Source organism: Nicotiana sylvestris, chromosome 4 (genome assembly GCF_000393655.2).
Source record: "Nicotiana sylvestris chromosome 4, ASM39365v2, whole genome shotgun sequence".
Classification (NCBI taxonomy): Eukaryota; Viridiplantae; Streptophyta; class Magnoliopsida; order Solanales; family Solanaceae; genus Nicotiana; species Nicotiana sylvestris.
In genome coordinates this window covers 39,879,089-39,893,475 of record NC_091060.1, presented here as the reverse complement: position 1 = coordinate 39,893,475, position 14,387 = coordinate 39,879,089, and the positions used below count along the sequence as shown (strand labels likewise).

At 40.5% G+C, this 14,387-nt stretch overlaps 1 protein-coding gene across 1 annotated transcript; it reads right to left on the bottom strand.

Moving 5' to 3' along the window:
• Positions 1–9,791: 9,791 nt before the first annotated feature.
• Positions 9,792–12,738, bottom strand: LOC104224245 (protein PAL OF QUIRKY). Its single transcript, XM_009775854.2, has 2 exons — positions 11,484–12,738; positions 9,792–10,906 (listed from the first exon to the last, which is right to left on the bottom strand). Exons 1-2 carry the CDS (start codon positions 12,644–12,646, stop codon positions 10,087–10,089), a joined length of 1,983 nt encoding a protein of 660 aa, XP_009774156.1. The 5' UTR covers positions 12,647–12,738; the 3' UTR covers positions 9,792–10,086.
• Positions 12,739–14,387: the final 1,649 nt, after the last annotated feature.

Genomic DNA, 14,387 nt, shown 5'->3' with positions numbered 1-14,387 from the left:
TACGTAAGACATGTCTCTTTGTTCTTCTGCCTCGTCGAGGTCTTGTCTTCTGTTCTCATCGTTGTTTGGTCCGCTTTAATTGAGTATCTCAGGCTAGGTTCTCCGGCCTCAACATGTATCATGGCGTCAGTTCTGTAGACTAATGAATATGGCATTTCGCTGGTGCTGGTTTTTCTCGTGGTGCAGTAGGCCCATAATACCTCTGGTAGCAGCTCCGGCCATAGCCCTTTGGCGTCCTCAAGCCTTTTCTTTAAGAAATTCAATATGACTTTGTTGGAGGATTCAGCTTGACCGTTGCCAGTGAGATAATATGGCGTGGAGAGTATTCACTTGATATGTCATTTTTCGAAGAACTCGGTCGTCTTTTTCTCGGTGAACTGGGGTTCGTTATCGCAGCTGATCTCTTTGGGGATGTTGAAGCAGCATATGATGTTCCTCCATATAAACGTGATGACTTCATGTTCGCGTATTTGGGCGAACACACCTGCTTCCACCCATTTGGAAAAGTAGTAAGTTAAAACTAAAAGGAAACGTGTCTTTCCTCGTCCTGCGGGGAGGGTTTAGGGTTTCGGGAGGAGGTGTTCGCCCGCTTGATGTATCATAGACATGTACTTTTGGCACTGCTCGCATCTCTTGACATAATCTGCAGCTTCCTTTTCATAGTGGGCCTGTAATATCCTGCCCGAATGAGGCATCTAACGAGGGCTCGGTTGCCTGTATGGGCACCATAGTGGCCCTCATGTACTTCTTCGAGCACGCGCATGGTCTGACTCGACCCTAGACATTTCGCCAAGGGCCCCCCAATGTTCTCTTGTACAGGTCATGATTTATGATGTTGTACTTAGCCGCCTGCGGTCGAAGCTTTTTGGCTTCTTTTTTGTCTTGCGTGAGTATTCCCTCTTGCAAATATGTTATGATGCGGTTGCGCCAGTCGCAAGTCAAATTTATGGAATGTACCTCGAGTTGGTCTATTGACGAGTGGAGGAGGGTGACCACGTTTTCTTTAGTGATATTTTTGGTGGCAACTATTAGTTTGGCGAGGCCGTCCGCCTTGTTGTTTTGAGCTTGGGGTATCTAGTCGAGTCGGCATTCATCGAATTCTGGCAGTAGTTTGTGAATTTCTGCCTGGTACTTTTGTAGCCTTTGTTCTTTAATTTGGAAAGTCTGTGACTTGGTTGATGACGAGTTGTGAGTCGCATCTAAGGACGACTCGTCGTGCTCCATATTTGAGAGCTATATTTAACCCTGCAATTACGGCCTCATACTCGATCTCATTGTTATTCATATCTGGGCCCCGTATGGACTGGTGGATAACTTCCCCTATTGGGACCTTGAGTATGAGTCCCGGTCCCGATCTTGACGCGTTGGATACACCATCGATGTAAAGGACCTAGAGGTTGGGTTGCCCAGGGAATTACGAGAAGCTTCCTTCTCGACCTCGGGCATTATTTTGGCACTGAAATCGGCGATGAAGTCAGCGAGTACCTGTGATTTATTGTTGTTCGTGGCTGATATGTTATATCATGCTCGCTTAGTTCGATGGCCCACTTGGCTAGTCTTCTTAACAATTCGAGTTTATGTAGAATGCTCCGCAGAGGGAAGGTCGTCACCACCGATATAGGGTGGCACTGAAAATAGGGTCTAAGCTTTCGTGAAGCTATAACCAGTGCTAAGGCCAATTTCTCGAGGTGGGGGTACCTCGTTTCGGTATCGACCAGGGTTTTTGCTAATATAATAAATCGGAGATTACGTACCTTTGTTCTCGCGGACCAGCACCGGGCTTACCGCGACTTCCAAGATGGTCAAATATACTAGGAAGCGCTCGTCGGGCTCTGCTTTGGTGAGTAGTGGGGTCAAGGACAAGTACGCCTTTAGTTCTCTCAAGGCATCGACGTATTCTGAATTCCATTGGAGCCCGTTATCTCTTTTTAGCACGTTGAAGAATTTTTGGCATCTGTCGGATGACCGCGAGATGAATCTTTTAGAGAGGCTATGCAACCTGTTTCTTGCTAGTTAACACCTCAGGTATCCCTTCAATAGCTTTGATTTGATCTAGATTGAACTCGATGCCTCTTTGTGATACCAAGAAACGAGAAATTTGCCTGAGGTTACCCGAAGGCACATTTCTCGGGGTTCAGTTTTATACTGTACCGCCTTAGTATACCCAAGGCTTCCTTCAGGTGATCAATGTGGTCTTCTTTTCTTTTCGATCTAACTAGGATGTCATCGATGTAGACTTCTATTGTTTTGTTGAGTTGACCTTTGAACATCTTGGTGACCAACCTTTGGTATGTTGCCCCCGTATTCTTCAACCCAAACGGCATGACCCTGTAGTAGTATGTTCCCTGATGAGTGATGAAGGTAGTTTTCTCTTGGTCCTCTTCCTCCATGAGGATTTGGTTGTAGCCTGAGTAGGCGTCCAAGAAGCTTAGCAACTCGTGTCTTGCTGTGGCATCGATGAGTTGGTCGATGTGCGGCAATGGGAAGGAGTCTTTCGGGCACGCCTTGTTTAGGTCTGTGAAATCTACGCATGCCATTTTCCGTTTTTCGTTTTTACCATGACCACGTTAGCGACCCGTTAGGGGTATTTTGATTCTCTGATGGAACCGTTGGCGAGGAGCTTCTCCACTTCGTCGATTACGGCCTCATTGATTGCGGCATTAAATTTCTTTCTTATTTGTCGTACTGGCGGATAAAGTGGGTCGACTTTCAACTTGTGTGTGGCCACGTCTTTCGAGATGCCCGGCATATCTACATGGGAGAAAGCACACAGATCGGTGTTGTCAATTAAAAACTTGTGAAATTTACCTGGTTCTGAGAGTTTATGCCCGATGTAAGCCTTTTTGCTGCTGTCATTGTTGTTTAGTTGGACAGGATTGAGATCTTCTACCGTTGATTCGGCTGCTTCCACGATGTCGGGGTCCTTGATGACGTTTGTTTGTAGGTTGAGTCCAATCCCCGACTGCGGTAATTGTTATGCCTCTGCGTCCGCTCCCTTCATCTGTTGGGTATACGTACAATCCTGGGCGATGTGATAGCATTCTTGGGTGGTGCGTTGTTCGCCCCTAATACTGAATATTCCCCATGGAGTAAGGACCTTTATTACCTGGTAGAGGCTCGACGGAATGGCCCTCATGGCATGTATCTAGGGCCGCCCTATGATGGCGTTATAAGCTGTGTCTTGGTTCATGACATGGAACATTGTTTCCAAGGTGACGCCCCCGGGCAGAACAGGTAGCGTTATCACCCCGTAAGTTCGTCAACTGCATTGTTAAAACCTGTTAGTGTTATGCAGCACGGTATTATCTTGTCCTCGAGTCTCATTTGTGTGAGGACTCGAGGGTGGATTATACACGCGCCACTTCCATCATCTACCACTATTCTTCTTACATCAGTGTCTAAAGTACGTAAAGTAATAACAAGAGCATCGAAATGAGGGAAAGTCAAACTGTCGGTATCTGACTTATCGAAGATGATACTGTCTCTGAAATCGTCGTACCGTTCGTGGGTGATCGACCGTTTCAGTTTATGCGTAGTGGTGAATTTCACATGGTTGATCGTTGCTTCGTCGCCTCCACCGATGATCATTTGGATAGTGCGAGCTGGAGAGGGCGGGTTTGGAGGTCCATAGGATAGTTCGCGTCCCCGGGCAAAGTTGGCTCGTTCGCGATCGCTCATCAGTTCTTTCAAGTGCCATTGGTTTAACATTCTCACTACCTCTTGTCGTAGACCTATACAATCCTCGGTTTTGCGACCTCGTTCCTGGTGAAATTCACAGAGGGCGTTTGACTTTCGAGTATTTGGGTCAGACTTCATCTTTTGTGGCCATTTCACCTTTGTGCCGAGCTTCTCTAGTGCGTACACTATTTCTGAAGGGGAAACACAAAAATTGTGAGCGAATAAGAGTGGATGCATACCTCTTTCATTTCTATGAGTCCCTGTGTGCGGCCTGGGCGGCCCTTCCATATGTCGATTAGGTGGTAGGACGCCTGTTCTGACGTAAGGTTGATGTCTTTCTCAGCTGAGACGGGGGCCCGACTAATCCCGTCGATCGTTGTTATGGCGATCCTTTCTCGATTCTACTTGAACCGATGTCAGCCGTTGGATTGGACCGTTAAGGTTGTCTTCGTCGGCTCTCACCTCGGCGCAATAGGCATTGTGGATTTATTCCCAGGTGGTGGGAGGGTATTTCATGAGCCTGCTTAATAGTTTTCTGATTGCTCTCGACCCGTTCCTGCTCAGCCTGTTCTGGAAGGCCGCTACCGCCATCTCCACTGATACATTCAGTAGGCTCATTCTTACCCTGTTAAACCGGGCGAGGAAGTCCCTAAGCCCCTCGCCATGCGATTGCCTAACGGCGAATATGACATTCACCCTGTCTTCCGCCTTCTTAGCCCCTGCATGGGCGGTGATAAACTTTTCAGCCATTTCCTCGAACGTTGTTATTGACCGTGCAGGCAGTTGTGAATACCATGTTAGGGCTCCTCCAGTTAGGGTTTCGCCGAACTTTTTTAGTAGCACAGATGGTACTTGCTCTTCCGAGAGATCATTGCCTTTTACCGCTATAGCGTAGTGGACGATATGTTCTTCTAGATCTGTAGTACCATCATATGTCTTCAGGTACAGTGGCATTTTGAAGGTTTTGGGAATGGTGTGTGTAGTCGCTTCTTCGCTATACGGTTTCTCGATGAATCGACCAACGTCTCGTTTTGGTAATAACTTTGGGGCACCTGGTATCTTGTCAACCCTTTCTTGGTATTCTTTCATCTGGTCGCGAGGTGACTTGTTTTCGTTTTCCATTTCTTCCATTTTCTTTAGGACGGTTGCGAGTGTATCGGTACGTGCATCCACAGTGGGGTAAGTGTTACCTGTTTGAGGAAGGGGCTGCTCGCCAGTAGTTGTTGCAATATCTGCTTGCGTGGTGTTGCCATTTTCCCTTTGGGCAAGTCTATCGAGTATATTATTTAGAATGCTTGTCAACCATTCTTCTAATAGTTTTTTCACTGCTGGTGGTGCTTCCTTAGCTGTGGATGTGGAGGCTCCCTTTTTGCGTGAAGCCATCACGCTTTTGTGAGGGGGAGGTGAAATATTTCGCATGGGAGTACCGTTTGGTGTCGCATTCTCGTCGTCCCCTCTTCCATCTTCGTTGATGGTGTTCAGAATGTTGGTAGTGACGACTGCTATCGCTTTTAGTCTCGCATCTCCTTTTCCTGTCATCGTTAGTTTGTGCAAAACATGGAAGAAATGTGTGTGTTTTTTTGTGATCTAGAAAGAACTATAGTTTCAACTAAAAACTCCCCACATACGGCACCAAATTGTTTGAGCAAATAATTGCTAAACCAATTAATAACAAATTAATTGGGTGAATCTTAGTTGAGCTTAATAAATTCCAGACGAAATAGAACAAGATTTTTGTATAATGGAAAGAATATAAAAGCATTAATTAGTGCATTCGGTATACTGTGATAGACGAAAAATATAATATCGTAAATGTGTAATGAATGCAAGAAACGACAATGATTGTTAGCCATTCTTCTAATAGTTTCTTCACTGCTGGTGGTGCTTCCTCAGTTGTGGATGTGGAGGCTCCCTTTTCGCGTGAAGCTGTCACGCTTTTGTGAGGGGGAGGTGAAATACTTCGCCTATGAGTATTGTTTGGTGTCGCATTCTCGTCGTCTCCTCTGCCATCTTCGTTGATGGTGCTCAGAATGTTGGTAGTGACGGCTGCTATCGCTTTCAGTCTCGCATCTCCTTTTCCTGTCATCATTAGTTTGTGCAAAACGTGGAAGAAATGTGTTTTTTTGTGATCTAGAAAGAATTATAGTTTCAACTAAAAACTCCCCACAGACGGCGCCAAATTGTTTGAGCAACTAATTACTAAACTAATTAATAACAAATTAATGAGATGAATCTTAGTTGAGTTTAATAAATTCCAGACCAAATAGAACAAGATTCTTGTATAGTGGGAAGAATATAAAAGCATTAATTAGTGCGTTCAGTATACTATGATAGACGAAAAATGTAATATCGTAAATGTGTAATGAAGGTAAGAAACGACAATGATTATAACTTAAAGGAACTGTCATCCAATGATTATGCCCTTGGGTTCCTCTTCCCTCGGATGACGTAAAAAAATATACAATTAGTATGAATGTGGAATCTTCGAGATTTAAGGATGAAGGTTGAAGAACATATGCTTGAATAAAGTGAATAAGACAACTCTTTCGTATATATTTCTCTTGTCTTTATAATGTGTTTCTTAGTTCTTAAAAGAGCAGATCCCCCTATTGTTCATTGTCTCCTCTTATTTATAATGGAATATCCAAAGGAATATTTTTCCTTTCTCTTTCTAAGTTTAAGTTACCGTTATTATTTCATCTCAGCTGCCTGCTTTTGGTCGGCCACCTTTATCACAACGACTGTTGGTCGCTGTGTCGTGATCGACCCCGTCCTATGTCTTGCTCTCCGCCCTAAAATTTTATAAGTTAAATCAATATCTGTCTTCAACTACAAAAATTACAATTATTTTAGAATGATTAAATGTAATAATCTCAACAATCTAGGTGGAATAGTTATAACAACAAAAGAATGCGACTATGAAAGTCACCAAAATATCAATCAATCAAGTACACCTTAACTCTAAACTAAAAGGGTGACATATGACATGTATCATCTCTCTATCCTGATTTCTTCTTATCCATTTCATACCAAAGATAAACAAGTACTCCATCAGTTATCCTACTTCTAGAGAGCGCCCGACTATGCGGAGTTTCTTCATTTTTAAATTTCCTCCTAGTTTTTGCGCCCATGAACTTCTTTTCTACTCCGTTTTTTCTCAATTTATGTGATATTTTTTGCTTCTCGAGAATTAATTTAAATAATCTTTAAAATTAAATTGAATTAGATCAATTCGCTATTTCAAAATTTATTTAGAATTTACATATTCAATAACTATATGAAAAATACTATAAATTACACAAGTTACAATTCATCTCGCGTCAATATGATTAAAAGAATAATACAAAATATTGATCAATGATCACAGATGAAGTAATTAAACAATTCAATGCACCAAAAATGAATCAAGGCAGCTCTGTTGGGCCAAGGGACCTAAAATTAGGATTCTATATTGCATTAAAAAGAATACATGAAATATGGAATGGGAGAAATAATGTGATCGTACCAAATTTAGTAAATTGGCTCCTACAGTATGTATGGATTAACATATGACACTTCTTATTTAGTAAAATAATATCTGGCTTTTGATTGAGAGAAAGGACCAAGCAGCCTGCCATTATTCGTCAGGAAACAAGGAGGTCGCGACCAAAATAATAGATATTCCAAGGAGGATTTCCATTTAGTAGGAAAATTTTTAACCTAAGTTTTGGGCATAAAAAATCCAAAGTGTTTCCTCACCTATTCTTTCAGGCTCGAATCCAACACTCATAACTTTCAACAAGTTAACCGGATGCAAAGTAAAAGAAGAAAAGATCGCTATTTGCTACTAATAACTTTACAAACTTTTCCTAATGTCGATTAGAAACAAGATGCAAACTCTGATACGATTACTTGAAAGAATCATAAAGCAGACCTTAAAGTCAGATTTTTAATAATTGTAGTTTAAAATAAGACGTAAAAGCAATAAGGAATCAACAAGACCTTAAGGTCAGGTTGCTAATACTTGCAGTTTAAATAAGACATTAAAGCAACAAGGAATCAACAACCGTTTTTCACTAACTTTAAAATATGATATAATTTGCAGAAACGACAAAGAATATTCTGCTCGTTGTAGCATTGCAGGGAGTCAGCAAACAAGACAATGAATACATGACTCGGAAATTTAATTATCCACGTCTAAAACAGCTAATTGCCTCTAGCCTCAACAAATTCACATAAGCTTCGTACATTGTTAAACATAATATGGCCAAAATTGAATGAGCATCAAGATAATAAGATAAAACGGAAATGCTATATTAGCAGAAGCAGCGTGAGAGCCTGTGATCAAATATTTTTTACTTTTCCCTTTAAAGCAGCTTGTACGGTCACAGATAAGAATCTCCCACAGTTTTTACTAGAATGTGATAGTAGTAGTTATAAAAATTCATAGGAACACAATAAATGCATCCAACAACAACAAGCCTAGTGATTTCCCACAACTTGGGTCGCCTTACCCCTACCCTAGGAGAGTAGAGAGGCTGTTTCGGATAAATGCATATACATATGTTTAAATAAACATATACATGACCCACTAAATATTGCTACGCAGTCATATTAAGCAGCTTATGAAAAAAAATTCCCATTTCACAAATCAATTGCAAAAAAAAATGAAGGTTTTAATTTAAAGGCAATCAGTGTAACTACACTTTCAAACAAGTTATTTATCATATGTTTGTCCACATAAATTCAAGCCTAAGTAAAATTGTACGGCCAAAGATAGATAGAGAAGCTTCCAGGACCCTCTCATGCAAAACAAGCGTCCCAAATTCATAACAAGTCATACTATAGTTCTTCATCGTCTATTAATGGCACTAGCATTCGCACCTGAATTTTTGTTCGGAGGTTGATTACAGTTGTAGAATAAAGCAATTACAACTCAAATTAGACCAACAAGTCTGAAAGGTGTCAAATAGAGCAAGTGCAAAGCATATCATCACTTTTGCTGCAAGTTAAATATGGAAAGGCTGGTCCTTAAAAACTGCCAACCAAAGTCAAGGAAACTAAGTTTGTGTAAATAAACCAACTCTATATTAGGAAATATCATTGTGGAGACCAGCCAGCAAGCACTATGGTCACACACACCCATATATATAGAGAGAGAGAGACTTAATGCAACTAACACCTGAAAATGCAAAACTAGATTAAACTTTTTTGCACTAATGAAGTTCTTGATGTCCTTCTAAATAAGAAACAAGAGCATTCATGAACTAAATCTTCACCAATGGGACACGAGAGGGCATTTAGTGCTATCATTCTACCAGGATCCATATCTTAGGGTCACAAATCCAAAAGAAGGTGAATAATGATAACTTTACCAGCTAAACTGTTACTAAACTTTCTGTTAACTATATCAATTTTTTTTTTTTGAAGATAAGCAGGTAACTTGTAGGGATAGTATGTAGTTTATCAAATTAAGAATGATTGTACAAAATTATTTTACATGAAGTGACACAATTGTACTTAATAAAACTATGTCATGAAGAACAATAGAGTTACCTTCACTCCTTCAGTCCTACCAAAGGAATTCAAATTTTTTTGAGGACTGGTGAAATTGCTAGTTCAAGATTCAAAAAAAAAGGGCAGCCTAGTGCACTAAGCTCCTGCTATGCGCGGGATCCGGGGAAGGGCCGGACCAAAGGGTCTATTGTACGCAGCCTTACCCCGCATTTCTGCAAAAGGTTGTTTCCACGGCTCGAAGCAGTGACCTCCTGGTCACATGGCAACGCCAAGGCTCCCCCTTCAAGATTCAAAACATCTAAAAATATGTCTCAAGAAATATCCATAAAAACTAGGGATGAAGTTGTTTCTGGATCTAAGAAACAACAGGGCAACCAAACTGTTTCTTAATATATCAAGTAAAACATAAGTTTTGGGCTGATTCACACATTATTCTGAACTTAAAGCTATCCTAGCATAAAAAAGAATGAAACTCTATTCCATAAAGCAAAGATCACAAATGTTCATTTCCATGTATGTTCTTGACTACTACGTCACGGTGATACAGATAAATTGCATACGGAATGCGGGCACACAGCTCAGTAAACCACACACGAGGGGGTAAAATCTAAGACAACTGAATTAAATCCCTCAATCACTATATTACATTTATTCCGTAATTCACATATATAGAACAGGGAAGATATCATATGAGTTTAAGCTTTTACAGTATGATCCAGATAGCTATCACTTCATGGATTGCACAAGAAAAGAAAGTAACACCAATTGTCTTATATCTATAACCAATACATTTGACAAACCAATAATAATGAGAATCCAAGCATTTATAACAGAAACTTTAAACATAAGCCAAACCCATAGCCACAAAATTGTTTCTTCATGTGCAACTCACCTTTCATGGCTTGTGAAGTTCTAATTTGTTGCTTGGTTTTTTTCTGAGGGAAGCTGAGAAGACGTATTGGGTAAACCGACAGCAGGGGATGATGCTATTGTTTGATATTGAGCAGCAAACTGGGGAGCATGAGACTGAGTGTAGTATATTTGTGCATTTGTGGGATCAGAATATTCATATGCATAATTGGCAGTAGCAGCGGATGTAGGAGCAATTGACTGAGAGGGATGGTGAATCTGGGAGTAGCCAACATATTGCTGCTGATGCTGACCAGAAGTTATCTGTACCAATTGTGGAGCTGCCGTAGCTGCTGTTCTATATGCACCAGCATTCATTTCAGGTTTGGAGGCAGCAGGGTTTCTAGCATGGTTGTAAGCTGCTGCAGGAGTGGCCATATTAGGAGCGGAAGGTGTTTGGGGTTGATTTGAAGGCATTGTTGAAGCAGACTCACTATAATTTGTTTGTTGCATGGGCAAATTGTAAGCTTGCGAAGGTCTAGATTGAACGAAGTAAACTGGGTACTGGTGGTCAAGAGCAGGATGCTGAGGATGATTTTGCTGCTGCGAAGGGTATATAGGATAATAAGACGTCATCGGCACAGGCCCAGAAGGGGTATGGTGGATATATTGACCAGCATGAACATATTGTTGGGGTTGATACATTTGTTGGTGCTGATCATATTGGACTGGCAAAGCATATCCAGCATCCTGGACTTGCTGTTGTACCTGAGGCCTATTATTTGGATCAACTGAATTGACGGAAACCCTATTGTTCCCTGACTGAATTTGACCCCCTGGTTCTTGATAAAAGAAATGTCTTTGCCCAGACAAACTGCTCTCACTGCATCAAATAAAATGACAGATCCTAGTTCAGAGAATTTTCATAACCAATTTGAGTATTTAACAAAGAATCATAGAGTCTGTTCCTCTAGTGACCGGTAGGTCAGGAGTTTGCAAGGTGTGAAAACAATACCTTTACAAAATAAAAGGGGATAGCTTCATATTTATGAGCTCAATTCCCTCCCCCCACCCCTCGGGTGGAGCTATAGGAAGGCAAGGGATTCTGGTGTAAATGAATTTTCTTGTACGTGAACTTATGAGTCCCCTTTAACATGAGGGAAGATTCTGGTGTAGTGGCAAAGGAGGAATTTTGCTTTAGATCACATATTCAAATCCTAGGTGTGACACATTAGTATTTTTTAGAATCCTCTTGTATGAATTTCTGGCTCCCCCACTCCCCTCCCACCCACCCACAACTCTCACTAGCCAGAGAGCACTTTGTGCACAAGGTAAGCCCTTTGTTTGAGCATTTTATGAAAACAACAGAGTCTCATATAACTATACAACACATTTCTCAAGCAACTGGTATGTTCCAACAACCATATATTGGAAAATGAAAACTAGCTATATAAGTTTACCTTGAAACTGAATTGGGGGAAGGCAAATCAGAGGGAACAACAACAGGCTTTGGCTGCTGCAATTGTGGAGGCTGCTGCTGTAGCTGTTGCTGCTGCTGTGTCTGTGTTTGACTAAGATTCCTATAACCAACACTGTGTTCCGATCTCTCGTCATCTGAAAATACCCGACTTCCATAATCCCCACCAACCACTACCGGCACACCGGAAAACCCAGCTCCGGTAACCGGAGCAGCAGGTGCCAGCGGTGAAGACGAATCCACTTTGCTGACTCCAACCCCTAACTGTGAAAACTGTTCTTCAAGCCCAACCCTCTGATTATTCTCCTCCACGTGTACCTTTATCGGCGGCAAATTAGCAAGGGACGGCGTGGAATTTGTCGACCCAAAGGACGACGTCGTTTCAACCATCGGAGAATCCGGCACCGACTGAACATCTTGAGCACTTAATTTCACATTTTTTTCACCCTTTACGTTACAATTCACATCATCATCAAGACCTAGAAGACAATTCACTGAGGAAGATTCAGAAAACACCTTAGTAGTTGTTATAGAACCAGAATTTCCCCCATTATTCAACGCGTGTACGAACCAATCCTCCGATTTTGTAGAACTTTCTAGAAGCGACCCGATCGAAGATACCGAATCGAACTCACTGGTGAAGAGGAAAACACGGATACGTGACGTTTTTGTGACACGGTCGTATTCTTCGATCATGTTTTCGAGGTCTTCGTCGGTGGTAACGGAGATTAAGGAATCTAGGTCCTCGTTAGGGAGCTGGTATTTAAGCCAGAAAGGACGGCCGGAAAGGAGGGTTTTGGAAAGGCGGGAGGAAAGGTCGGAGAGAGAAGTACGGCGGTCGGCGACGAAGATCCGGGTATCGCCGCCGATGTAGCAGAGGGATTTATCGTGTGGGCGAGGGATTATGTGTCCGCCGTAGCTGCACATGAGGCGGAGCTTTCCGCCGCCGCCGGCGTTAGCCGGTTGCTGGTCGTCCCAGGAGTTGGAGTTGCGTGACTTTGGGGAGGCGGAATCTAGTGAGTTAGCGTAGTTGTTGAGATGTGACGATGACGTGGGTGGTGGTGGCTGTGTCATCGTTCCGACGACCGACGCCGTTGTAACGGTGGTGGAAATCGGTGGGCCGCCGGGTAGTAGTGGGGGTTCCATGTGTGTGGAGGGGTGGGGTAGTGAGGAGAGAGAAAATGAAAAAAGTGGATGAGGAGGGAAGATGCTTTGCCGGAGAAGAATGTCTCTTATAGTTTTCCAGCTGCTTTATTTTTTTTTTTTAACTTTTCTTATTTAATTATTATTATTATTATTATTATTATATTATATCTTGATTATTACTTTATATTTTTTTAATTCGAAAAAAATGTCCACAGTCTAATTTGCACATCAGCAGTATTCTTGACTTTAATCCAATTTACTCTTGGAATTTGTCTAGTGGACACATTGTTGATCCCAAAAAGTAATCTGCACATATGAGTTCAAGCCTTAATACTATTTCCTTGTTGATTTGAAATTCTAATCTTTTTCAAAATTTGCTGGTAAGTTAGATTTGACTTTATGAATATTTACTAATATCTTCTTATCTTTATTTATACCTCTTTCATCCCAATAGGCAGTAATTTAAGTTCTTTAATATTACATTAAGTAATTATTTTATCTTTTACAAATATAAGAATATTTATGAGTCGATAATCTATTGAAAATAATCTTTTTACCTCACACAAAATAAGAGTAAGTTATATGTATATTCTATCCTTTTCAGATCCTACTTATAAAATCACACTGAATATATTATTATTGTACTGATATAAGATTTTGGGGTGCGTTTGGCATGAAGGGAAATATTTGCAATCATACCAACACACCCTTGAATGAAAATTAGTATTATAGAAATAATATTTAAATAGAAGAATCATTTTGTTAAAGTTTTACCCTGCAATGTGTATACAGGGCAGAATATATAATGCATGCTTCATGGGGGGTCCCACACTCCTCTTTCCTCGCCTACTAAGAATTGACCCCACCTGAGAGGGCATTTACTATCTGAAATGACACCACACACACTTGCATGTTTGAGGTTTCATAATACTAGTGGAAGGCATATGTCTCAAACCGATAAAATGTTATTGGATTATCGGTATTGGGTTATTGGGTAAATAGTTTAATAACGGTTTAATATTTTTTGACTAATGAATTATTGGTTTGGGTCTCGATTTGCCCGATTTATTAACGGTTTAACCGATAACCCAATAAGCTTTAACAAAATTAAAATTTTATCCCCTAAATATATAAAATCACCTTATGGCTTCATTCTTTCAATTCTCTCAATAGTTACTCTTTATCTTTTTACCTTAATCCTTAGGCCCCGTTTGGCCATACATTTTGGCAACGTTTTTTCAAATCTTTTTTGAAAACATTGTTTCTTCATAGATTAATGATCTATTTTTAAAAAATTTATAAAATTATTTTTCAAGTTCCCAAAATCTAGTTTAGGGTAGATTTTGGGTGAAACTTGTTCTCCCACTCACAAAACTTCAAATTTTTTTCAAATAAAATGCATGTCCAAACATAATTTCAACTTCCAAAAATTATTTTTTAAGTTTCAACTAAATCTATGTCCAAACGCTAGCTTAGAGTAAGTTTTAAACTTTTCTGAATTTCTCATTTTAATTCTTCAGCTATTTAGTTTTAAACTTTAAAGAATTAATTGTTCAAATTTTTAATTTTTCTATTTGTTTCTTTTGTTGCACTGATTCTTTAGTATTTACAAGATTATAATTTTATTATTTTCCTATGAATTATGCCTGCTGGTGAGATAGTTAATAAGATTAGATTGTTAAATGTCTTATCCCTTACTCCTATTAAATTATAAATTTGAAAATTGAGATCATTCATTGGG

Coding starts and splice junctions, on each gene's coding strand:
- LOC104224245 (XM_009775854.2), bottom strand. CDS start 12,646: ATGGAACCCCCACTACTACCCGGCGGCCCACCGATTTCCACCACCGTT. Junction 10,907..11,483: donor TCCCCCAATTCAGTTTCAAG/GTAAACTTATAT, acceptor TATTTGATGCAG/TGAGAGCAGTTTGTCTGGGC.